Source organism: Hippocampus zosterae, chromosome 4 (assembly GCF_025434085.1).
Source record: "Hippocampus zosterae strain Florida chromosome 4, ASM2543408v3, whole genome shotgun sequence".
Classification (NCBI taxonomy): Eukaryota; Metazoa; Chordata; class Actinopteri; order Syngnathiformes; family Syngnathidae; genus Hippocampus; species Hippocampus zosterae.
Genome location: NC_067454.1, coordinates 6,197,607 through 6,221,875, shown reverse-complemented (window position 1 = coordinate 6,221,875; position 24,269 = coordinate 6,197,607). Strand labels below are relative to the sequence as shown.

At 43.1% G+C, this 24,269-nt stretch overlaps 1 protein-coding gene and 1 long non-coding RNA gene across 3 annotated transcripts in view; one reads left to right on the top strand and one right to left on the bottom strand.

The window, feature by feature from the left end:
- ntrk3b (neurotrophic tyrosine kinase, receptor, type 3b) overlaps positions 1–24,269 on the top strand; it is a 173,455-nt gene that overhangs the window by 62,752 nt on the left and 86,434 nt on the right. For both annotated transcript variants that reach the window (XM_052064302.1, XM_052064301.1), the window contains exons 4-6: positions 11,856–11,924; positions 22,535–22,689; positions 23,817–23,959. In XM_052064302.1, the coding sequence (XP_051920262.1) occupies positions 11,856–11,924; positions 22,535–22,689; positions 23,817–23,959 (367 nt within the window). The remainder of the gene's footprint in view (positions 1–11,855; positions 11,925–22,534; positions 22,690–23,816; positions 23,960–24,269) is intronic.
- Positions 20,319–21,971, bottom strand: LOC127600059 (uncharacterized). The gene is made up of 2 exons (XR_007962233.1): positions 21,914–21,971; positions 20,319–21,533 (listed from the first exon to the last, which is right to left on the bottom strand). It is a non-coding gene; the product is annotated as an uncharacterized LOC127600059 (long non-coding RNA).

Below are 24,269 nucleotides of genomic sequence, written 5' to 3'. Positions count from 1 at the left end.
ACGGGGGTAAAGGTAGCTTCACGCTGCGTTGCCCTGGCAGGGAACGCCAGGCTTGCTGCCAGTTTGCGAGCGCCGGTCAGCCTGTTTATTCTCAGCTTGCCGCCATCAAAATGAAGCAGCGACAGCAACAGCGAACGGCGGGCCCTGCTAGAAAAGCGGCGTGCGGCAATGGCAGTCGTCCAGGCCCAAGCCGAGCAGGTGTTGTTCTGTCGAAACACCTTGACGGCTGTGAGGCGGTTGCTGCGTCGCAACCTGCTCCCATCGCCGTTGTCACGGATTCCAACGGACTCAAAGGGCCTGGCGGGCTGCCGTCAGCTTCCGGAAGCCGCCGCACTTTGATTCGCAAGCTGTTGTTTGTCTGACACGTTGTTGCTTTGCTCACAGTTAGAAAACCTCCCATGAAACCTTTTGCTTATCGTTCCTTATACAATGTGTGACTAATTACGACTTGTTAGGGCCTAAGCAGCAACCAAAATGCACCAAACTCAGACTATTCGAAGGCAAGCATAAAAGCATTTCTTAACACAAAGTGGCTACTTTGATGAACTAAAATTATATATACTGTATAATAAAAAAATTATATATATATATATATATATATATATATATATATATATATATATATATATATATATATATATATATATATATATATATATAATTTTTTAATTATATATATGTATATATAAAATTTTACTTATTTTTTAATTATATATATGTATATATAAAATTTTACTTATTTTTTTAAGTGTTCGTTTTTAGAGATTGGCGCCTCAAGTGGAGTGGCACGACCCCCTAAAACCGGCCCCTGGGCACGGGGTTGGAACGCAACGGAACGTACAAAAAAGTCGAAGGAACCGTGTGTGGAATCACAAAGAAAATTTTGGGCAAATTCTTTGTCAATCTGCTACGGAATTCACATAAACGAGCCTATTCAAAATAAGTAATTTATACAAATAAGTCGTGTTAAATTACATAGGTGTTTTTTTTTTTGCTTACTCATTTTGAAGATTCACCTTGGAAAGTTATAAAAATATTAAATATATTAGGCGACAACAAAAGTTTCACACATCACACATGTAATTGCACGTACATGTCTCACATGATATGAGGCACAAAATAGTCTCAACGTCCCATGCCCAAAATTGAACAGGAAATCAGCCATTTGGATTTAAAGATGCCATTTTGGACAAATTCAGGCCTTTGACTAACTCCTACGAGAGAATTTTCCCAGATAAGTCCCAGTTTGAGTGCCTTCTAAAAGGGACCAATGAAAACAAAAATGGATTCATGGATTTATACTAAATTAAACAAAAAGGTGGCCATTTTGGATTGAAGCAGCCATTTTGGGTGTAAACACTACGGTTCACGTTTGAACGCTTAAAAAGAAAACAAGTACGCACATGGATCTAGTTTTAATAATAATTTGGCATGAAATGAAGAAGAATGAAAATGGCAATAACTGACACTTTAGATCAAAGATCTTAATTGTAACATCCCTGAGGTCACTTGAGTTGTGAGTTCTTGACCAACGTTTGCTGAAAAATGTGCACTCATCAACCTGGCAAGTCCTAATGACATTTTAATTAAGTGTGGAACTATTTACAGACTGGAAAAAAAGGGAGCGTATTTTGTGTGCGTTTGTGTATGTGTTTTGACAAGTCATTTATGATAATCCTCCAGTTCCTCTGAGTGCTTGATTGGATTGCTTCACAATGGTCACAGGTTGATTTCCCCAGCACAACAATGGCACTGTTATGTAAATAAAAAGTTTTGAGCTGCGTGCTCGGCTTTAGTTTAACAATTTCCGAAAGTCTTTGACAAACATCCTGTCATTAGCAAAACATCAGCGCCAGTAACGAGTGGTCTTACTCATATTAGTAGTGTATTTTGTGGAAGTAAATACGTCCCTGAACGAAAATGATTGCATTGTTGATCTCAAAAGTGCCCGTACCTTTTCTCTGAGCTCTCAAACCCCAGCGGTCCCCAACCTTTTCCTCTTCCCAAAGACGTTTGTTTTTTTACTCATTTTGCTAGCTTCTGGGTTTCATTTTAGCGGTCGGTACCCTATCACATGACTGAGAAGCGCGCCTTGAACTGCGTCAAGATTGACATACTGTCGACGGATGTAACAGAGAATCCAGTCATTTTTCAAAATAAAACATCTTTCAAATTCCGAAATAAATTGAACGGAAGTAATGTAAGTTCTTTTTTTCTTTCTGTGTGGCCCAGTACCAAATAATCCACGGACCGGTATTACCGCACCCGAGTAGCACTGGCGAAAAAATGTGGCCGACTGCAGCATTTAAGTTTCCCATCCGTCGTGTAGGCTAACACAAGCTGGTAGCAAGACGGAATCACTGCAGCTGCGCTGCTGAAGCTGTTTTTTCATGATCTGAATTGAGCGGGGCTCGTTTGTGTCGCATCAAGCGCGGAACCGGCGTGCCGTTGCCTCACCGAAACGGGAGGTTCTTCTGGCGCGACCGTGTCATTGTCTTTCGGCTCACGTACAGCTGCGCTGGCTGGCCGCCTCGAGAGACTGCCAGCTGTGCCCACGCGTTACGGCGTCAACGTCTCGCCAATCCTTCTGCTTGTATTTGCACAGAGAGAAAGGGCAGAAAAACACGTCTCATGAATACATTGATTATTTGGTGTGAGGAACATCTGGCTACAACTGCTATGTCATATTTGCGCGAAACTCTGATTCTGCCTTTTGGCTGTTAATTGGCTGTTTTCCTCTGACGACAATCAAAGTCTTTGGGTTTTTATAAGCAACATTATTTGAGTAGCTACTCAACTTTATGATTGTTCTCCGATGACTTCTTCAAAAGACTGCAAGTGTTTTGTTTCCAGCTACATTGTTAGTTTGTTAGCATCATTACAAAATGATATTTTGACGTGATTCTGCCAAACTGATGTGTACTTTTTTTTTTTTAATCCGCTGCCACCTATTGGACTCATAAATGTTTGGCCTGTTCTTTTTTGTTCTTGGCTGCATTTGTTTGCACATTGCCAAACAAATATTTTTTTAGACCATCTGTTGTCCAAACAAGAAGAGAGCATCCAGCATCACGGAGTGCTTTACTGAGTAATTTTTTTCTAAATCAGGATGACTTATTTATTTATTTATTTGGGTGGGTTTACTCATGACAGACCTGTCTTTCAAATTTTACATTACAAAATCAGTTTGGGGGGGGGCTTCCAACTCAAATGGCAACCTTATTTTCAGAAGATTCCTTAAGACTTTTTGGTGGGTATTCTTATGATTAAACATGCCTTCAAAATGTCATATTTTCAGGTGAAACTTTTTTTGGGGGGGGGGGGGGCTTGACAAAATTACTTCCGATTCCATTTTGTGGGACTTCAAATCCAAATGGCAAACATTGTGTTTTCAGACATGGCTTCATGAGACTTTATTTTTGTGGGTCTTCCAACAATGCAAAATTTGGATTCCAAGTCCAAAGTGACTTGCTTTGAGGCCTGAAAAAATGCATTGCGCCAAACAGTTTGCCGCAGCTCCCATGGAGTCTTCTCCCTCTGCTCTTACTGTGACGATATTTGACGTTTTATTTAATTTTGTCACTCATCTATCACCTTTAACCCCGCTGCCGAGTAGCCTCAACTCCACTTCCTCCACACACACACACACACACGCATACTCACAATGCGAAACTGAAACCCCTCATATGTCTTTGTTACGCCGCCGCCTATTCTGTCACGATGTGGGCGGCGGACCATCGCTTGAAGATAACAAGGCATTATGTGAAGATGCCTGCATGGTAAATCTTCATTCCGCCGACCTTACCTGCATTTCCATAAATTTGCATGCCGGCACAGCCTATAAGTGAGGCTGTTGAAACGCTTGCATGTCCTTGAGGCCTGTCAAGGAGAAACTCTTCACATTCTTTTTTTCCCCCCCTTTAATGAAATGGAAATAGTCAACGTGCCAAGCGACAGGTTGTTAAAAAGCGCTTCACTCGATACGTATAGGTCATTATATATTCACGGATGTAGTGGTTCTCAAACTGGGGTCCGCAAATTTTGTAGCATGTTAGAAAATCTATATATGGGGGCCGGCGATAAAACAAACATGCAAAAATTTACTTTCTAAGAATTGTGACGTATCACAGCCCTCTGACGTAATGCGGGATTTCCGTTTGGGAAAACTGATTCTGCTCGAGGTTTTCTCTTTTTGCTGCCATTTTGTTCGTGGAATCGGTGCAAGTAAATCAGCACCGATATGGTTGAAAATGATTGAGTTATGTTATACCGTAAGTGGTCCTCGGAAAAACGTTTCCCTGCATTAAAGTGATGGATACACAGAGTCCTTCACGGCGGCGTATTTTTTGTTTTGTTTTCCCCCTGCAAAATTTACGGTCGACCTTCCATGTTTTTCATTTTAAAAAAAAAACATTGAGATTTGGTTGCCGCGGTAACCGACGCACGCTCGGTGATGAGGCTAAATAACGCGGCAGCCTTGTAAAATTAATAAAGGCACAGCGCTGATGCGACACAGGAATTACATTTTCGCCGCAGCCCCTCAGCAGCCGGAGCACGAATTCATCTCACCGTAACACAATAAAACAACAAGAAAGAGAGAGCGAGCGAGAGAGCGTCTGGCGATGCTGTAAACAATTCATGAAATGAACAAACCTCGCGGGCTCTTTATGTCCATGCTGCTGAGGCTTCGAAAGAGGATTTTTTTTTAGGGGCGGGGGAGCGTTTGTGTGACATTAGCTGGGCTTGTTTGCTCTATTTCACATTTAAAAAATCTACACATTTGTCTATGATACGACGGCCAACAAACAAAAAAAGAGTTATAATCGAGATACATTTTATTTCCCTGAATATGATTCATATCAAATTATATTTGGTGATTCGCTGATATTAAACACTCGCTTTTTATGACATACTTAATTCAGCAATCTGTCAAACTAATTTTCATGATTCCTACGTTGGCATTGAACAACAGTCTCTTGAAAGACCGGTTGAAACGGTCACGATTTTGAATTTGCACCTCCTCACGGTTAACCGACTTTTAAAAATCATCAGCTTTTGTACAAGCCAAGTGCTGTCGACTTGATAATCACATTTGTACCCAACGGTGACACAGTGCCTCTCTTTTTCCTTTTTTCCTGCTGGGCTTCATCAAATCTCATTGCAGCTGGAAACAATACGTGTGGCAAACCGCACGGGCAGGCGGCTGCCTCGTCCTGCTTTAATTAACTGTAGCAGTGTTAAATCCCCTCCTTGGGACTCGTGTTTGTGTGCTTGTGTGTGTTGGGGGGGTTGCATACTGGCACGGTGGAGACTTCCTGAAGCACTCTGGCCCAGCTGTCATCTCATGTGGAGGACTTGAGATTGCTGGGAGGAAGTACAGGATAGTTAAACACATCTAGGGGATGGCCAAAACATGAGTCGAATAATATTCCTAATATTAGCAATATTAGATAAGTGCCAGTACAAGAAGTACTGTAATTGTGCTTGGGCAACTGTGACGCATCATATTGAGAGCTGTTTCAAGTATTTTAACCTGCAAGGGTTCGGGGTGAAGCCAGAGCTCCGAATTTGGGTTTCAATCCTTCGTTAGGGTTTCGGGGGAAGGATAGACCGATTATCGGCCGGGCCAATTTTTGGCGCTGGTATTGGGTATTTTGATGAGTTTTTTTAAAAAGCATTGGCTTTTTAAAAATGTTAATAATTGAAGGCCAATAAGAGATCGGTTGGATACTGGATTCATATCGGGGAACGATTCATTTATTGTTTCAATATTTTTCTTGCTTTAATTCCCATTTGCACACTATCTTTTAATTTATCTAGACCGATGCTTGGTTATAATAGCTGTCGTGTAAAATCATCCAATTTTTGGGGGGGGATTTTTGGAAGTTCTTTGATATTTTGTTGAATGTGATTGACAGTTTTGCTCTTTGTTCCGTTGACGTTGTTTGTATCTTTTGTCGTCCTCTACGTGAAATGTATAATACAAAAAAAATAAATAAACTTGCCTCATCTTGAAATTTTCACTTAGGGAAATGCTGCTGCCGGAGGCAACTCACTTCATCTGTTATTTTAGTTTAAAACTGAAACCAAGATAAATGAACATTTCATGCAAATGAACATGCTGTAAATTTCCCCAGTGTGGGACAAATAAAGGATATCTTAACTTAAAATAAGTAAACGTTTAACATATCAGTCAAATTGACACTTTGGAAAACGTTTTGTTTTTACTTGAGAAAACTTGAGGGAGCTGTTTTCTTGTTTCATTTATTTCAAGGCGGAGGACAATGGGAATTCCCTGCTTTTTTGGTGGGGAGGGGGGGGGGGGGGTTAGAATTTAAAAACAAAGCTGTATATTCTCTATATGTCCAAAAGAAAAACCTTCAACATGTTTAAAAATTGGTTATTTTAACAAACATTCAGTGTTGGTAGTTCTGTATCCAATTTTGACACCATTATTTCTCTTTTTACTTCCTGCAAAGACTGTGGCTCCGAAAATCGGTTATTGGCGGCTTAATTACGACACAAATAAATCCGTATCTGCCTTGGAAAAAAATATTTTAAAAAATTGGTGTCACTAGTTTCGAGGTAGGGCGGCCCGGTAGTCCAGTGGTTAGCACGTCGGGTTCACAGTGCAGAGGTACCGGGTTCGATTCCAGCTCCGGCCTCCCTGTGTGGAGTTTGCATGTTCTCCCCGGGCCTGCGTGGGTTTTCTCCGGGTGCTCCGGTTTCCTCCCACATTCCAAAAACATGCATGGCAGGCTGATTGAACACTTTAAATTGTCCCTAGGTGTGAGTGTGAGCGTGGATGGTTGTTCGTCTATGTGTGCCCTGCGATTGGCTGGCAACCGATTCAGGGTGTCCCCCGCCTACTGCCCGAAGACAGCTGGGATAGGCTCCAGCACCCCCCGCGACCCTAGTGAGGATCAAGCGGCTCGGAAGATGAATGAATGAATGAATAAGTAGTTTCGAGGTTAGGTTTGGTGACTTCAAACTGTTTTTAGGATTTCAAATATTGGTTTCGATCCAAGATTAGGTTGGGTATTTTCGGTCGATATTTTTTTGTCGACCCTCAGTACAGTTAATCGTTCACTAGATAATAGCAGTTATATGAACCGATGCACTCCTAATAGCCGTATTGGCATTTTCAGAATGCTTCCAAACAAACAAAGGAGACGAGCCTTCACGGTGGCTTTGTATTCCCATCTGCGTAAGCGTGTTGGTTCCCTGCAGGAAGAATGCAAACATTCCAGGCCACATGCAAACACAATCAATCTTGCTCCAACAACTCGCTCGCTTCTCTGTGAAGAAAAAAAAACCAAACAAAAACCTAAAATAACAAAGCGGTTGTTGCACGGCAGCAGTCCGATGGGTAAAATCCTTTGCGGAGGGTCCTTATTGGTGTTTTAATCAAGTCTAACATTGTTATTGATTCCACCAAGAGGCATTTCATAAAGCGGGGGCGGCGACTGCGGCCAGAGCGGCTCCCGTGCAGCTCCCAATCCCATCCAACAAACGGTCCGACGAGCAAATGCAATCAGAAGAGCGGATAAAAAGGTTGGGAGTCTAGCGGCAACCACTCGTGGCTCTCATTAGATTGAAGACAATTTTCATTAGGCGGCCGGCTACTCGTTAACATCCCCACTTTGAGATTCTGGTTGTCCCCCCTACCCCCGGCATCTTTGAAGAGTGACGGAGCAGGATGCTCCGATGCTTGTCGTGTATACCGTCCAAGCCTATAAATCATGATCACTTGAAAATCTATACTTCTTCTAGCTTGAGCTTCAACAATTAAATGCAATGGAGCGGGAGAAAAAACATCGTATAACACCGTAGAGCAGGGGTGTCCATTACGTTGATCGCGATCGACCGGTAGATCGCGATCGACCGGTAGATCGCTGACTGATCCCAAGTCGATCGCGAGGGGTGTCGAGGAGAAATAAAAAACAAAACAACCATTTGTGTGTCTTTGTGCATGTTAGTATATCAGTCTCATTTTCACAAAAAGTATTTAAAAAATAAAATCTAATAAAGCAGATAAATCTTTATCCTACAGTGACGCATGATCTGCGTCACCGGAAGTTGTTAGCGCTCGGCAGTCTGAAATTGTAGCTCGTGATCTGAGCTGTTGCGCTATATCTTTTATCGTTATCATTATTGTCATTCAGAGTTTGTTTTGTGTACAATTTACTGAGGGCACGGGCAAAGAATAGGAATCTTGAAGGCCGAGGGAAGCACTTTAAAACGGTACCTGTGAGCAATGATAGTTAACAGGCTAACAAAAGTGCATAGCATGCCTCTGTGTCAGGCTGTTGCTCATCATGGCGTGCGTGTGTATATGTGTGTGTGTGTGTGTGTGTGTGCGCGGCAACGGGTCGATCACGGGAAGTTGGTTGATCGAAAAGTCGATCTTTGGTACAAAAAGGTTGGGCACCTCTCCTAGAGTGAAGGCAGCTGCGTTAGCTACTTGCGCTAACTAGCAACTGTCCATGACTCGGACTCATCTACAAATGGATTCTTATCAGTTGTCTTGACAACCCTAATTAACGCTGTCGCAAACAATTCCGAAAACGGTCGACATGTAAGCGGTCCACGAGTCGTCCGCCGACAATTCCAATGAGCCGACGAGCTGCGCTCCTCCTTGGTGCTGCGAGTTTGTTGTTTATTTTTATTTATTTATTTTTAGCCCTTCTCCTTCGCTTCTCTGTCAGGAAGCGCGGCGTCTTCAAAGGTCATCCCTCGCATCTCCACAAGAAATGTCAGCTGAAATTGGATTGGGGGGAGCCGCTGAGGGGAATGGAAGTGGAGGGTCTAAGTGAATTAGTAAATATATAAACAAATCAGTGTTAGCGTCACCAGAATACCAAAAGACGGAAGGTGATGAAGGCCAAGTGCTCCGGCGGAGAGGGTAGATGCTGAGTCTTGAGAAAATTAGCACAGAAAATGAATTTATTTACACAAAAAAAAGTTTTGTTTCCCTCGGCATAGAGATGGAGCTCTGTAAATATAGCTCAAAACATAACCCCAAAAACACTTTGATATCATTTTAACACAACATCACCATTAAAAATAAATGATTCATTCATTCATCTTCCGAGCCGCTTGATGCTCACGAGGGTCGCGGGGGGTGCTGGAGCCTATCCCAGCTGTCTCCGGGCAGTAGGCGGGGGACACCCTGAATCGGTTGCCAGCCAATCGCAGGGCACACAGAAACGAACAATCATTCGCACTCACACTCACACCTTGGGACAATTTAGAGTGTTCAATCAGCCTGCCACGCATGTTTTTGGAATGTGGGAGGAAACCGGAGCACCCGGAGAAAACCCACGCAGGCCCGGGGAGAACATGCAAACTCCACACAGGGAGGCCGGAGCTGGAATCGAACCCGGTACCTCTGCACTGTGAAGCCGACGTGCTAACCACTGGACTACCGGGCCGCCACTAAATGAACGACAGATAATTTGATTTTGAAAAGAAATGCACTGAGAAAGCCACTCAGAACACCAAAAAATACTTTGCATAACTTCCACGACAGACTAAAATTAGCTGCTGCCCAACCTGCAAAGATTTTAGAACAGTCATGATGTATCACTTCCACATACCAATCCATGCAATTCCAACAGCTACAGCTCTGTGTTAATATTGATGACAGCATCACTGGCCCACAAACTGAATGCTAAATTCAACCTTCTGATTACAGACACGCGCCCACCATGCCTCTTTAACAATTCTGTTTGGCAACTATTCCGCCGGGGCGTGCCGCCTGCTACCGTAGCCTCGCCTAATTAACGTAACATGGCAGCTCACTGGCATCTTTGCTTGTGCTTTGACGTTTCAGCAGCAGAAGAAACATGGTCAGTGGGCTATTAGAATAGGACGACAGTCTTTTGTTGCCGTAGCAAACTATTATTGGTTGGTTTGCAACATTCCCAACCTCACAGACCTTTCAGTTATTAACATGGAATCAACTTTCCCAAAAATATGTGTAACTTTGAAATATAATGCGTGTCAATCTTGAAATAGATGTTGTTTTTTTTTTTCCCAGCCCTGAGGAAGCTGACATTTTTGTTGACATTTCACAACAGCGCTTGTGTGGTTTACTATTTTTTAAAATGTTTTTATTTAAAAAACAAAAGACTAAGATGTATATTGATACATGTGGTTTATGCGCTTGGAGAGGGGGGAAAAAATCATAATTGAAGAAGATGCAACCTATGAAAGACTCATGAACTGCAGAAGACGCACACTGTAAAAGACACTAACCATACAAAATTTAGCCTTTGAAGATGTCACCCATAAATGACAAAAATAGTAGAAGGAAAACCAAACAAACGACAATGAAAATATGCAAATATAATGTTGTACACAAACCATGAAAATGACCCATAAAAGATGCAGACCATAGAAGGCAACAACTATAGGAGTTACGACTCAGTAGAAGACACACATCCAAAAAGACACTCAAGTAAGAAGAAAACCAGACAAAACTTGAAAGCAAGAAGAGGTGACCCATAAAAGATATGAACCATAAAAGACGTTACTCTTCCGTCGAATACACTTCGAAGAGAAGACGCGACCCACAGAAAACCTGAACCGCAATACACACATAAAAGACACAACTCGAGATCCGAAGCATAGAAGGCACAAAGACGCAACGCAGAAGCACGAACCGTAGAAGACATAATCTGTGAAAGACGCAAAGCAATAAAGAAGACCAGAATCATCGACTTGAACCGTAAAAAGGAGACGCAAACCGTAGAAGATCATCGAGCAGACATACGAAACAGCTGATGTCACTCGTTTCGAGGCGTAATTTGCCACAATCAGGATGTTTGTGTCCTGCTGTATTTCTAACGTGTGTGTGTGTGTGTGTGTGAGTGTGTGTGTGTGTGTAATTCATGTGCGGCCATCTGGGCTAATAATGGGATTTGTTGCTGCGCTTTATGACCTAACGCTAACACTCTCTCCGACATGCCACAAATCTTGACGAGCGCACGGACAGATGCCCCACATTCATTTTTAAACACATTGCGCTTCCATAACTGGTTGCTCTGCCTTTTTTTTTTTCTTTTCTAATTCTGCGTCTTTCGCCCACATGGCCCGTGGCGTCCCAGTGGATTGAATTATTCCACTTAAAAAGCTTTCAACTTTCTTTTATTGAGTTGTCTCAGTTTTGGTCTCTTCTCTATCAATAGTGCTTATTTCCATTCTCTAATCCGGAAGCCTGCAGATGTGTTTTTACCCCCTCGAGGGCTCTTATTTTGTTGCAGATTGATATCGTACAGCAAATGGAAAGGGAGAAAGAGACTGGAAATGTAATTCAAGAGCAAGGCAAAACGATTAAAATGACCCCAAAGAGCAAATGTGCAATTGGATTGTGAAGAAACAAAAACAGAACATAGCTGCAAAAATGAGTCAATATGAATTACAACTGGTACCTGTTTTTTGGGTTATTTTTTTTCATCTCCTCTCCTGAAGTAACATTTCCCATTGAGATCCATTAGCCAGTCGGGGGCGGCTATTACGAGAAGCTAATGCAATGGCTCAAGCTAGCAGAGCAGAGCATTCGATAAGATTAGTGACTGTCACACAAGTGTTGAGTAAAATGAAATGCGGATGTCATGTTAATCGGGGAATAGAAATAACAATAACTTAAAAATGTCCATGAAAAAAAAAATGGTCAATACAGAGTGCTAGCAAGCCAATGGGAAGTAGAAACCTCCCAAAAATGGAGCGCTAAACGTTACAGCGCTAAGCGTGGCAACATGAGGCAGATTTTTTGGCTGTGTTGTGTTCAAAGACCACTGTCAGTGAATGCACCATTTGGCTCATTCCAGTCTGTCCTCTCTCCCTTACAGAAACCTGTCGAAGAATCCTCTCAGCACTTTGTCCTGGCAGCTCTTCAAGCACCTTCAACTTGCCGAGCTGTGAGTTTCTTTAACTTTTCTTCTGAGCAGCTATTTATCGATGCTAGCCCGCGCACATCGCTGGTTTTGAGCCTATTCTTTCCAGTATAACTCTCGCCTTTATTGTACTGTCTGTCTCATTTGTCTGGGCCGCACGTACGGAGAGTGGACTTGAAGGCAATATGCTGATCTTACAAGCCAATTTGTTGACTCAATTAACACGAAGTGGAAATAATTAAATCGAGGGGCGGCGCGGTTGATGAGCATGTGGCCCACCCCCAGTAACCCGTTCTCATGCTAATTATGAATAGTTGAGCCACCAGCTATGCTTAAGAAATACTGTGATGTCTAATTTATGCTTCACTACTCCCGTCAGCCACCAGTAAACAGGCTACCACAATAGAGATCAATAAACGCCTCCGTCAAGTAGACTTAGGCGTTTCACTCATTGAAAAAGAATATGTGGTTAGGTTATGTTGGGGAGGGGGGGGGTTCTGTTCAGTTTAAAAAAAAAAAAACAACAAAAAAAAAAACAAAGCATCATACTTAGTCATCAAGACTACATATTGACATTGAGTGAACCAAAACAGCTGCACCTATGTAAGGTAAATAACCCCCCCCCCCCTTTTTTTTTTTACTACTGCTGCTCACCAAAATTACAGCATTCGGCTCCAGATATTTGCTTAGTTCTTCTTTGTGGTTCCTGCGTGGGATTCAAATAGCCAGCGGGACCCCCTGCTGGCGTTACTCTATCATCATTGCTGTGCCTCTTTGTTCCTGTTTGGAAAAGTACAAACTTTTTTTATTTTTTTATTTTTTTGTAATGTTTGCTGTCTGACCAGCTGTCCACTTGGACTATTGATAATGTAACACGCTTAGTTATTTCTGCCAGCACTTAGATTATTAGTAGATGACATTTTTGCAACATTAGTTGTTGGCTAACTGTTTGACAAGTGGGAGCCATCTACCTTGTTTTATAGTTACATGAATGGCTCATTATCTGGCAAGCGGCTGTCGGACTCCGGCATACCAGCTGCTCGTGTTTTAACATTTGATCAACAATAGTAGAAAAAAAAAAAACAAGGCTTGATGTAAATCCCCAACCAACTGGCTTTCTTAGTTGGCTACCTTATTTATATATCTATATGTATGAGAATGCTATTTAAACATACCATATAGCCTGCTAGCATGTTAGTGTTTTATCAACTCTCATTAGAATGGGTGGGGGCACTGGGGACAGTCGTATCATGGGTTGCTGGTAACACTTGCAAGTGGTCCAAACTTTATTACCTCAAAAAATGTTAAGGAAAACAACATTTTGAGGTTCTAATGTTTTTTTGTGTGTGTGATTACATAGCCTGCTCTGTAATTGAATTCATGAAACCTATGTCATGTTGGTTACGTGTCTGTATATTTAATTCAAATTGATAATGTTTTAACTCGGTTAGCTATATGTTAAACTAGTGCATTGCTAATGCACTCGGGGACAGTTGAAACAAATTTGGCTTGGGTAAGGTGTAACTTAATTAAGTAAATACAGTTTACCGCGGTCTAAATTTGACCAAATGCATCCAGTACGAATCTGATTTTTTTGGGCAAAACCATTGACCATAAAATCAAGCCACATTTGAGAAATGGGACTAACTTGACAAGTTAACAGCACATCCCGGTCCAGCTCTACCAACCCACTAAGCGTGTGCTTCAACCTTCCGACCTAGCTATTGATCAAGCTTCTGCTCTTACTACTGAGCAAACCTTTTGCTCCAGCTCCGACGCCGTCTACTGAAGAAACACCGACTTGGCTGAATTTTAGCCTGGCAGTTTTTCGACCATTCCCAAAAGCCAGTCAACAAAAACAAAAAAAGCAATAACTGACAAAGCTGTCAAGATGCCGCTGGAAGCTGAGCAGAAGATGCATTCTGAGAAAGTTAAAATGGAAAATAAGCTTGCCCCCAAGAAGTGAGGCTGTCGTTGCTTGTGCGCAGTTTGTCCAAATTTAGTCTCCTCAGTTTTCGTATCTTCATGTATTTTAAGTCCTATACTCTGCAGAAGAACCATAGCATGAGAGAAAATGTTTTGAACAGAAACCTTTCAGTAGCTTTACTTAATATCATAACCCTCCAAATTTACATTTCACCCCAAAGCTGACCCAGACCAGGCGGTCACTTGTAACATGTACAGTATTTGAGATGAAGTCATGCATTCTCTCTTTCTTGTTGCGCAGCCATTTTTCATTATTAAAGGGCATTCAAAACTAGTTTGCAAAGCCGTCTGAACACCAAAAGAGCTCAACGTTGGAAAGAAAAATGTAAAAGAAATTATGACGGACGTCATTAGTCTCCCCTCTTCATTTACTTAAAAAAAACAATCAAGAGATAGGGCTCCTTAAATAACTTATTTTGTGCATATACTCTTTATGAAGTACCAACAAATGTATTCTCACATATATTTACCTACATTTGTTGAACAATTTGCCATCCCCCAATGAAGGAAACGAAAAAAAAAAAAGATTTTAATGATGGACATGGGACTTAAAAGTTGCATCGGTCTTTATTTGTTTGACAAAGATAATGTACACAACTTTGAAACGTTATCGTTTTGAACAAGGCAATGGAGTTAACAGAATTAAGCTGCCTATTTTCCACAATCCATCGGGAGAGGAGCGAGTTCATCAGTTAAGCAGATATTTTAGGATATGGATGACAAGACGCAGCAAATAACAAGCCGGGGCAAAGCTCAGCCTCCACAGAAGCAAAATCCCTCATTCCGGCTCAGCAAGCACGACGGCCTCAGATTTGTGCTTCCTCCAGAGCGGCCAACTTAGATGCATACAAATGTCGCTTTTGTTGTTCGTACATGAGAAGCGCGACCGCAGTGTGACTTCAAATGAGTTCCATTTATTATTTTATATATATCACTTTCCATGTCTGTATGAGATGTCAGTCGGAGTAGCAGAAAATGAGTCACTCCGTCAAGGGGTAGAGTCCTGACATCATAGCCATGCGTCGATCAGACAAAGCGAGGAGGCGGGATCAGCAAGGGTTCTGTGACCCGCTTGGTCTTAGAAAAACCAACAAGGATGTCATGTAGAGTGGATATAAAAAGTCCCACACATATACAGTATAAAAGAGGAGAATAAATTACCTGGTATTTTAAAATGTTTGCATGATTTTGGATGGAACCCCCCCCCCCCCCCCAATTAAAAATCGGATTCTTACTTATAATGGTTCAACTGTATGGCATGCACTGTGGCATTTTCACCGAAGAGACAAAAGATCATGTCATTGTATTCAAGTTAGCAGGCTGAGAAAGTGTTCATGTAAGATGGCTTCCAAGCGCCTTAAAAGATATGAGATAATATTTATTTATTCTTTCATTCTTTAATTTATTCTTGGATAGTGATTTTCTCATTTTATAGCAAAGTGGACACTGTGGAGTATAATACTGTGGTAGTCACAACTAAGGCAGGGTAAAAGATAACCCATGATTATTATTTTAGGAATTGTTATTATTTTTCAATCATTTGTTGTCATGTGGGCGGCCCGGTAGTCCAGTGGTTAGCACGTCGGCTTCACAGTGCAGAGGTACCGGGTTCGATTCCAGCTCCGGCCTCCCTGTGTGGAGTTTGCATGTTCTCCCCGGGAATGCGTGGGTTTTCTCCGGGTGCTCCGGTTTCCTCCCACATTCCAAAAACATGCATGGCAGGCTGATTGAACACTCTAAATTGTCCCTAGGTGTGAGTGTGTGTGTGCGGATGGATGTTCGTCTCTGCGATTGGCTGGCAACCGATTCAGGGTGTCACCCGCCTACTGCCCGAAGACGGCTGTGTTAGGCTCCAGCACCCCCCGCGACCCTTAGTGAGGATCAAGCGCTTCGGAAGATGAATGAATGAATGAATGTTGTCATGTGTCCTCAAATATTACAACAATGCAAATGTAATGAAGAATGAGGCAAGCTTGACAGCAAAGTGGAGACTGTGGAGTGTCCTTGAAACATACATACATCCATCCATCCATCATCTACCGCTTATCCGGGGCCGGGTCGCGGGGGCAACAGCTTTAGCAGGGAAGCCCAGACTTCCCTCTCCCTAGCTACTTCTTCCAGCTCTCCCCGGGGGATCCCGAGTCGTTCCCAGGCAAGCTGGGTGACATAGTCTCTCCAGCGTGTCCTGGGTCTTCCTCGGGGTCTCCTCCCGGTGGGACATGACCGGAACACCTCACCGGGGAGGCTCTCAGGAGGCATCCGAATCAGATGCCCAAGCCACCTCATCTGGCTCCTCTCGATGTGGAGGAGAAGCGGCTCGACTCTGAGCCCCTCCCGGATGACTGAGCTTCTCACCTTATCTCTAAGGGAGAGCCCGGACACCCTGCAGAGAAAACTCATTTCAGCCGCTTGTATCCGGGATCTCGATCTTTTCGGTCACGACCCATAGCTCGTGACCATAGGTGAGGGTAGCAGGGTCCTTGAAACAATGCTGCAAATGTACAGTATTTGCGACTGATAGTGTAGCATCAATGTTGAAGACTGTGTGGTATCGCACCGAGGCACAGCAACAGGTGACGGTGACAGTAACGTGTTTATTTTGGGCATTTCTAGCCATTCATCCTTCATCCGCAAATCTCACAACGGGGCAGCCATTTTATGTATATGTTTTATGTCAGACACAAAGTCATCTATCAGTGGCATATGCATTGAAAATGCTCTTATGTGACACTGCCTTGCCTCTTTGTCTGCGTGCCGTTAAGCCCCCCCCCCCACCCCCCTCAATCCAAGAAAAAAAAATACCCAAGATGGTGGAGGCGTGCTACAGTGGCTTCCGTCGGGAAGGGATGATCGAGGATTATTTGAAGCAGTCTTGTGCTCGGAAAGAAGGGAATATCCTGTACCCAGCGGCGGTGAATTCTTTTATTCTGTTAGCACGTCTTCTTGAGATGCAAAGTCAAACTTGGCTCTCTCGCTTTGCCCCGTGCTGTGAAATGGGTTTTTCCTTTGACTACGTGACCAAACGTGAATGGATCCAACCTGTAATCTCCGCCACTGGGATTATAATAAATTAAGCGTGCTTCCTAAAGGCCGCATGACAGGTAAATTACATGACGTGAACCCCGGGTTTTATTAGCGCTCCGTGGCACCGGGGGTAAACTATTAGCAGAATGGAGCGCGGCAGTTGAAAAACATCAAAGTAGGCAGAGTGAGAATTACAAAAGCGTGTGTGCGTGGATCAAGTTAAAAGGCACACGCGCGCAGGCTGGAATCAATTTAGAGCAATATAGAGAGGGGGAAAAAAAATCTATTACTCCCAAAAAAATTAAAAATAAGGCAAAAATCGAGTGCACATTCAAAAGTTACCACTTTCAACTAGGACTCATTACCTATTTATAAAACTTAACCAGCACCTCCATTTTAAGTTAACCTTCCTGCCATGACGTTCTGGTATCAATTTCCACTTCCATCTATCCTTCTCCTCCTCAAGTAGGGGAAAAGCTCTGTGCATTTAAGAGCAGCGTGTTGGCAACACGAGAACGTGACGAAACGTTCAAATAAAAAGTCTTTATTTCAATGCCAGTGCAGCTGCGGGGAATCTTGATGGCATTCCAGTTGCTCCTTTGCAGTCTTCTTAATAAAGATGCATTGGGTTGTACACTGTTTAAAAAAAAAAAAAAATGTTCATTACCGTCCAATTCATCTCTGCATTTTCTATGAAGATTGTGCTCATGAGGAGCTCGAGTGATTTGGAATCAATCCAAGCAGACAATCTGGACAAAAGCTTGGCGATAATTGGTTTTTCATATTGTTTACCGTATGACGAGAAAATACCCCAAACATTGTCAAAGACACTAAGCGTTGATTTGTTGCAAAAGCAGGGATTTATCCACATGTTGGAAGCTTTTTTCCTGAGGTGTGTGTGTGTGTGTGTTTGTGTGTGTGTGTGTGTGTGTGTGTGTGTGTGTGTGTGTATTGTCTGTTTGTGCAGTATCAACATAGAAACACAAAGACTGCAGTGATTTTTAGACTTTTCTTTTAGCAGATTTCGGAACGTCCACCACCAACAAAAAAAAATATGTGTGAACCTGATGACGTCAATGCGAAAACAGCAACGGCCGAATATTCTTTTTTTTTTTTTTTTTTAACTTAGGTGTTTTTTGTTTTTGTTTTTTTCTCTTGAAATGTGAAGAATTGAGAAACACAATGCCGATGCACTCAGCGAAAGGAGTGTAATTTGCAGCAATCATTTCAACGTTTCGGTCTTGAAGGATTAAGTGCCCTTAGTCGGAATTTGGAATGAAATGGCTTCCACTGACCTGGACGGATGGCAATCCCAATCCCGAGCAACGGCTTCTTTCTGGCTTTAATGAAGTTGCGACCTTTAACATCTGCAGCTCCTCAAGCTCCGCTACCGGACGCCTCCTTCCGCATACGCGATCGTTTTGCTATTGATGCGAGCGACATCACCCCCTGTTCCGCCGCAGCTCCCGCAGACCACCGTCACAACTGACTGCGCGGCTGTAAAAATGCTTAACGTCGCCGAATGTCCGAAAAACCGCATCCATTCGTCCCTAAAATTGATCGTTTGAAGACATCAAAATGATAGCCCCCGCTATTTTGGATTTTTTGGACATAAAGCCTTCTTTGGACATCTTTGCGCCACAGGAAGACATTCGTCGTAGCCTCCCGCTTTCGTGACTGATGTCATTTTAAACAGGCACCATTAAAGCTGACAATTGGCATCCCTCATGAATATTCATAAACATCTGGATTCTGCTCCTATGGCATAAATAACTGCACATGATGTGATGGATCGTCCTCCAGCACATCATCTCTCTATTTGTTGTAGCGTGCTTGCCCTAATCGACCGCTTCCAGAGGGACGGTGTGTAATGTATAAGGGTGGTAATCAGTATTAGCAATTTGCCTCATTAGAGTGGAATAGAAGGCAGTGAGTGGATGTCGGCCGAGGTTCGTTTGCCCTGCTCCGCCTCGCGACAATTCTCCGTGGTTCACTTCGCAAGGAGAAGACCAACCATGAGGTTTCCATTAAATTAGGATTGCTACTTGAAAATTTCGCAGCCATCGTGAGAAGACCCACGGAAAAGTAATGTCCAAAGAAATACAGAAAGTACATTTTTGTGGGTCCCTTCGCCCCGGTTTGTCTGTAACTGCACACGTCGCCCTTCTGCTTTGTGCGGATACCAAAACGCCAGCGTACATCTTAACCAATCACATGCGGGTTAAAAAAAAAAAGAAAATGTGGAAAAAAAGAACTAAAAAAATTGGTTCCCAACCAGGAGGAATCTCCTTTCATTCGCATAGTTTGCGACCGACAAATCATGACGACGGGATTGCGCGAGAATCAGAACCGACAGGATGTTGCGAAACGTACTGGCAGTCCACCGTTTCCAGGGTGTGGAGTAGGGAATTCATGAAATCTCCACCAATAATTTGTTCACATCTCCAACGCTAACATTGCAAGTTAGAAATCAAACCTGAACTCAATGGTGGTGATCTCGTTTCATATAATTGATATTCTAACAACACAAACACAGTGCGCAGGTTCTGTTTTACCTCCACAGCAAACATTACAAGCCCTCATAAAGATTTTGATTGTTTCGTTGAAGGTATAGTAAATGGTTATTGGCCTTTTTGACAACACTCATTACATTTGAGTAGATTTGTGTTACATAGTTCCTCATAAGTACTTCTCCCACGTGGCGCGGAATTGCATCATATCTGACCCAGACCTCTTTCAAACCCGTAAAATATCCACTCAATTGCTAACAGATTCCTTCTTGATTACTTCCACTAAATATCTGTGAGAATCGCTTCTGTAGTCTTGGCACAAACTTCCCAGCAAACAATATGTCACTGTCGTCTTTTGAGAAAATTGAATGCTTTTAGGTGCGTCTTATAGTGCGTAAAATACGGTCGTCATGTCTCACGTGAGAAGGTTCAGTCCTCGTCGCTCACAACCGGCGAGATCCACCTGCGAAAATCTATTCTCATGGTTTCATATAGACCAGGGCTGGGCAAACTTTTTGGCTCGGGGGGCCGCATTGACTTTTAAAATTTGACAGAAGGGCCAGGTCAGCACGAGCTATGGTACATAAAGAAAAAAAAAACTGAATTTGTTGACAGTCCATATCAAACATCAACAGAACAAAAGCATGAAAGTACGGTCTTCATATACTTTTTTAAAATGACAAACGTGTTGTTGATGACCTATTTTAGCCTGTGCATCGCTGCAGATGGGTTATGATCAGACCGGTAGAAGTAGAGCGATACAGAGGTACTAGGTGGTTGAAAAGATCTCCCCGCGCCCCCCGTGTTCTGCAACTTCAAGTCAATGCGCCACCTGGCGGTGAAATGCCTGTCATTACAAGTCCAATTGAAATGAATGCAATCATTCACATCGAACCTTAATTGTGGACCAACCTTCGGCGGGCCGGATTAAAAAGACCAACGGGCCGGATTCGGCCCGCGGGCCGTAGTTTGCCCACCCTGATATAGACTGTATATAACCATTGCATATATAATTCATACTTTCATGCTCATTGACTCCTTTGGATGGACATTCATCCTGACAAAATTGGCCAATCGCTGCTCGGAAATTGGACACGGGAACGCGCAGGAGGGTGACAGTGGAAGAATGCGACGCAATGTATTCAGGGAGGAGCCTGATGACACTCGCCGGCTTGCTCATGGAGCCCGAGAATGGTGGTTCTAAAAACTTGACATTTGAACTTTTGGCATGGGAAAGTGTCAGACCGCTCGCTTGTGCAAGAATATATTACGCTTTGGTGCGGAGCCATTGTTTGATCGTTTGGACGCCAGATATTTGGAGTTTATTGGATGAAGTCAATATTCTCAGGGTTTGTGTGTGAGTGCGTGTGGGTGTGTGGGTGTGTGTGTGTGTGTTCACGGACAGAGATAAGTCGATGCATGTGAATGATTGTGGCTCTTACCGCCATTGTCCTTCACGAGGGAAAAGCTCCATGCAGTTTTCACAGTCTCTGCCACATTTTGTGAGTTGATTGCCAACGAAGCGAAGAAGAGACTTCTGAAGGTCGCACCACGCCGCACCTTTCATCTAGTCAGCATTCAGCAGATAAACTCACAGTCTGCTGTGTGACAGGTAGTTTGGCCGGGGCACTTGAGTGATTTTGGATTGTCATTCATTCGGGAAATAACCGGGGGGAAAACATCAATTCCTAACAGACGAGGCCGTGAAAGGCTCTTTGTCATTATTATTGCTGCTAGTGCACCAAACCACTGTGATAATTGACCTCAGAGGACCGCTGTGTCATAACATTGCGGCTTGTAGCATTACATTTTTTCATGGGATTTTTTTTTTTACTACAAGAATGACAGAAGACAATACCGTACATAGCTGACACTTAAAATTTGACAATTTCTTATGGAAAATGTCCGAAACGGTTTCGTAAGGGGTTGATGTTTCTGTAAATTGTTCTGTGTGTGGATATGGTATGTGTTGTCATAAACGGGAAATACAAAATTATACGTGGCCAATAAAATTACATCTTTACACTTTGAAAATGGAAATCTCACATTTCTGCACCACCCACCAGTTCATTTTCGCCTTTTCCTAGTCAGGACTCTCAAACGTTTTACATGACTGTTTATAATCCGAGCCGCTTGATAATTCCGAGCCACTTGATCCTCACTAGGGTCGCGGGGGGTGCTGGAGCCTATCCCAGCTGTCTTCGGGCAGCAGGCGGGGGACACCCTGAATTGGTTGCCAGCCAATCGCAGGGCACACAGAGACGAGCAACCATCCATGCTCACACTCACACCTAGGGACAATTTTGAGTGTTCAATCAGCCTGCCACGCATGTTTTTGGAATGTGGGAGGAAACCGGAGCACCCGGAGAAAACCCAAGCGGGCCCGGGGAGAACATGCAAACTCCACACAGGGAGGCCGGAGCCGGAATCGAACCCGGTACCTCTGGACTGTGAAGCCGACGTGCTAACCACTGGACTACCGGGCCGCCCCACTGTTTATAATATTGATGTATAATGATACGGTGATCATTTTTATGTACATACAAAGCTGCAAACTATTTTTTTTCTGCTGTTGTTCACATTTGCACATAAAGTTGCATGGTGTCATATCCAATTCATATATTACTAATCATGTATCGTTTCATTTCACTCCTTAGAGTACCGTTAGTTAAAATTGTGTTTTTGCACACAATGTTGCTAACTGTTCTTGCCTCTTTACACATTTTCTTCTGTAGCCCACATATCATATCCATTCCATCATGTACTGTTTGCCATTCAGAATAAATAAAGCTGTTCATGAAGTAAACTTCAATTCCATCATGGACATAGTTACAGTAATGCTCCATAAACGCTCCGGTTTCAGGAAGCGTTTTAAGATGACTATTGTAAAGAAACCTGCTGATGCAACCTCTTAAATGTGAGTGGTGCATATACTTTCAAATGCACTCTACTAGTTATTGCAATTAAAGGTTACAGTGGCCGAGCGGTGCACAGCACAGTCGTCTCTGTTAACCCATCCGACCAGAGCAAATGTATACGGGTTCAATTGCCTTGTTCTTTTTAAAAATGGTGTGTGTGTGCGTGTGTGTGTGTGTGCATGCGTGCCGGTCATAGGCGCCTGGACGGTGTGGTGTTCGACTGCGGCTGCAACATACGCTGGATCCAGCTGTGGCAGGAACGAGGCGAGGCCGGCCTTCACACGCAACAGCTGTACTGTAGGAGCGGAGCCTCCAAGATGAAGCTGCACCACATGTACATCCAAAACTGTGGTGAGTACACGCGGAGGCTTGCTTCGTGGTCACTCGGTGTGAATGAAAAGACAGATCTTTGATGTGTGTAATCAAAACGGTTTACCGATGTAAAAGTTGAACCTTCTGCCATCTAATGGAAGGGCATACATTTTTTTTTTTTTTGCCTGTCGCTGTATGTTGCCGACAAAGATAGATTGACAAAGACACATTCACAGTAAATTAATAACAATTTTGGTACAAAATAAATGATATAAGATAAATTCCCGCGACATCCATGAAACTCTTCCTTGGGACACCATTGTGCCCCCTTGGTTGGGAAGGGGCACCCATATAATGTAATTATGTCTATGTATATGGACTCTCTATTTTTGTATTTGGCACATATCACATGGCATAAATTTGCGCCAAGTCATTTCAAAACAAACAAACCAAAAAAACGGCAATATGCGCCATTGTGGGCGTGAACAAAGTTAACTGCATTGGCCACCAATAAAAGTGGCTCCTCTCATTCCCTTTCAATGTGGTACACTCACATTTTGCATGCAAATATCTCTGTGCCGACAAAGATGTAGTGATCAGTGCGTGACCGGAACATTTGTCACTGTTCTTTGTGTAGGAACAGACAACATAAGTGGGTACCCTCATTAAATACAAAATGAGCTGGTGACAACCGCTGGCAACTTTAATATTTCTCCAAACCTCTTGAATCGGTCCCCACCCTCGATTGTTTGTGTTCGTGTTCCTTTATATTTGGACGTGGAGAGGACAGACAAATTTGCATTGTGGGTGTATAAACGTGACAAATAACTTCAAATAACGTTACGACGGAACACAATAAATTCCACGTGTGAAAATCTGCCCCTTGAGCGACCAAGCAAAATGCTATGAGTGTACGAGCATGAAGACAAGTGCAAGCTCAGGGGAATGGAAGGGAGCAGTGACAAACTGACGCTCGGATGGAATCAAATGATGAGTGGCACAGTGACTCAGTGCTGAGCATTGGCGCACTGCCATTGTGCAGTTATTTATATATATATATATATATAAAATTCACAAGAGGCGAATCAGTGTGAAAACGTGTCAACAAAGGCGCCCGCGGGCGTGTAATAATAGGAACGCACACCGTGTGTGTGTGTTTTGTATAGACTTGCCAGAGATCAGCGTGAGCCACAGCAGCGTGCTAGTGATGGAAGGCGACAATGTGACAGTGAGTTGTAATGGATCCGGATCACCCCTGCCTGAAGTGGACTGGACTGTCAATGGCCTCAACTCCATCAATACACACCTGGTATACAAGCACACACATGTACACACTTCTAAATAAATAGTATACAGTATTTATTACCCTGGAGTAGTTAAAGGGCGGGCATGCTTGGAAAAAAATGGTTCCCCACCTCTTGACTAATATCTTTAAAAGGTCCTGTAGAAATTCACACCCAAAGTGTACAAGCTAAGTGCGTAGTACTCAAGCTCATTAATTAGCGCCCTTCAGTTAATTAGCATGATGTTAGCCAAAGCCCAAGGGACCTTTGTCTCACACAGATTGCAGTCCACGATGCCCCTGACCACTTTTATTTGGCGATCTTGCTAGCCAGATA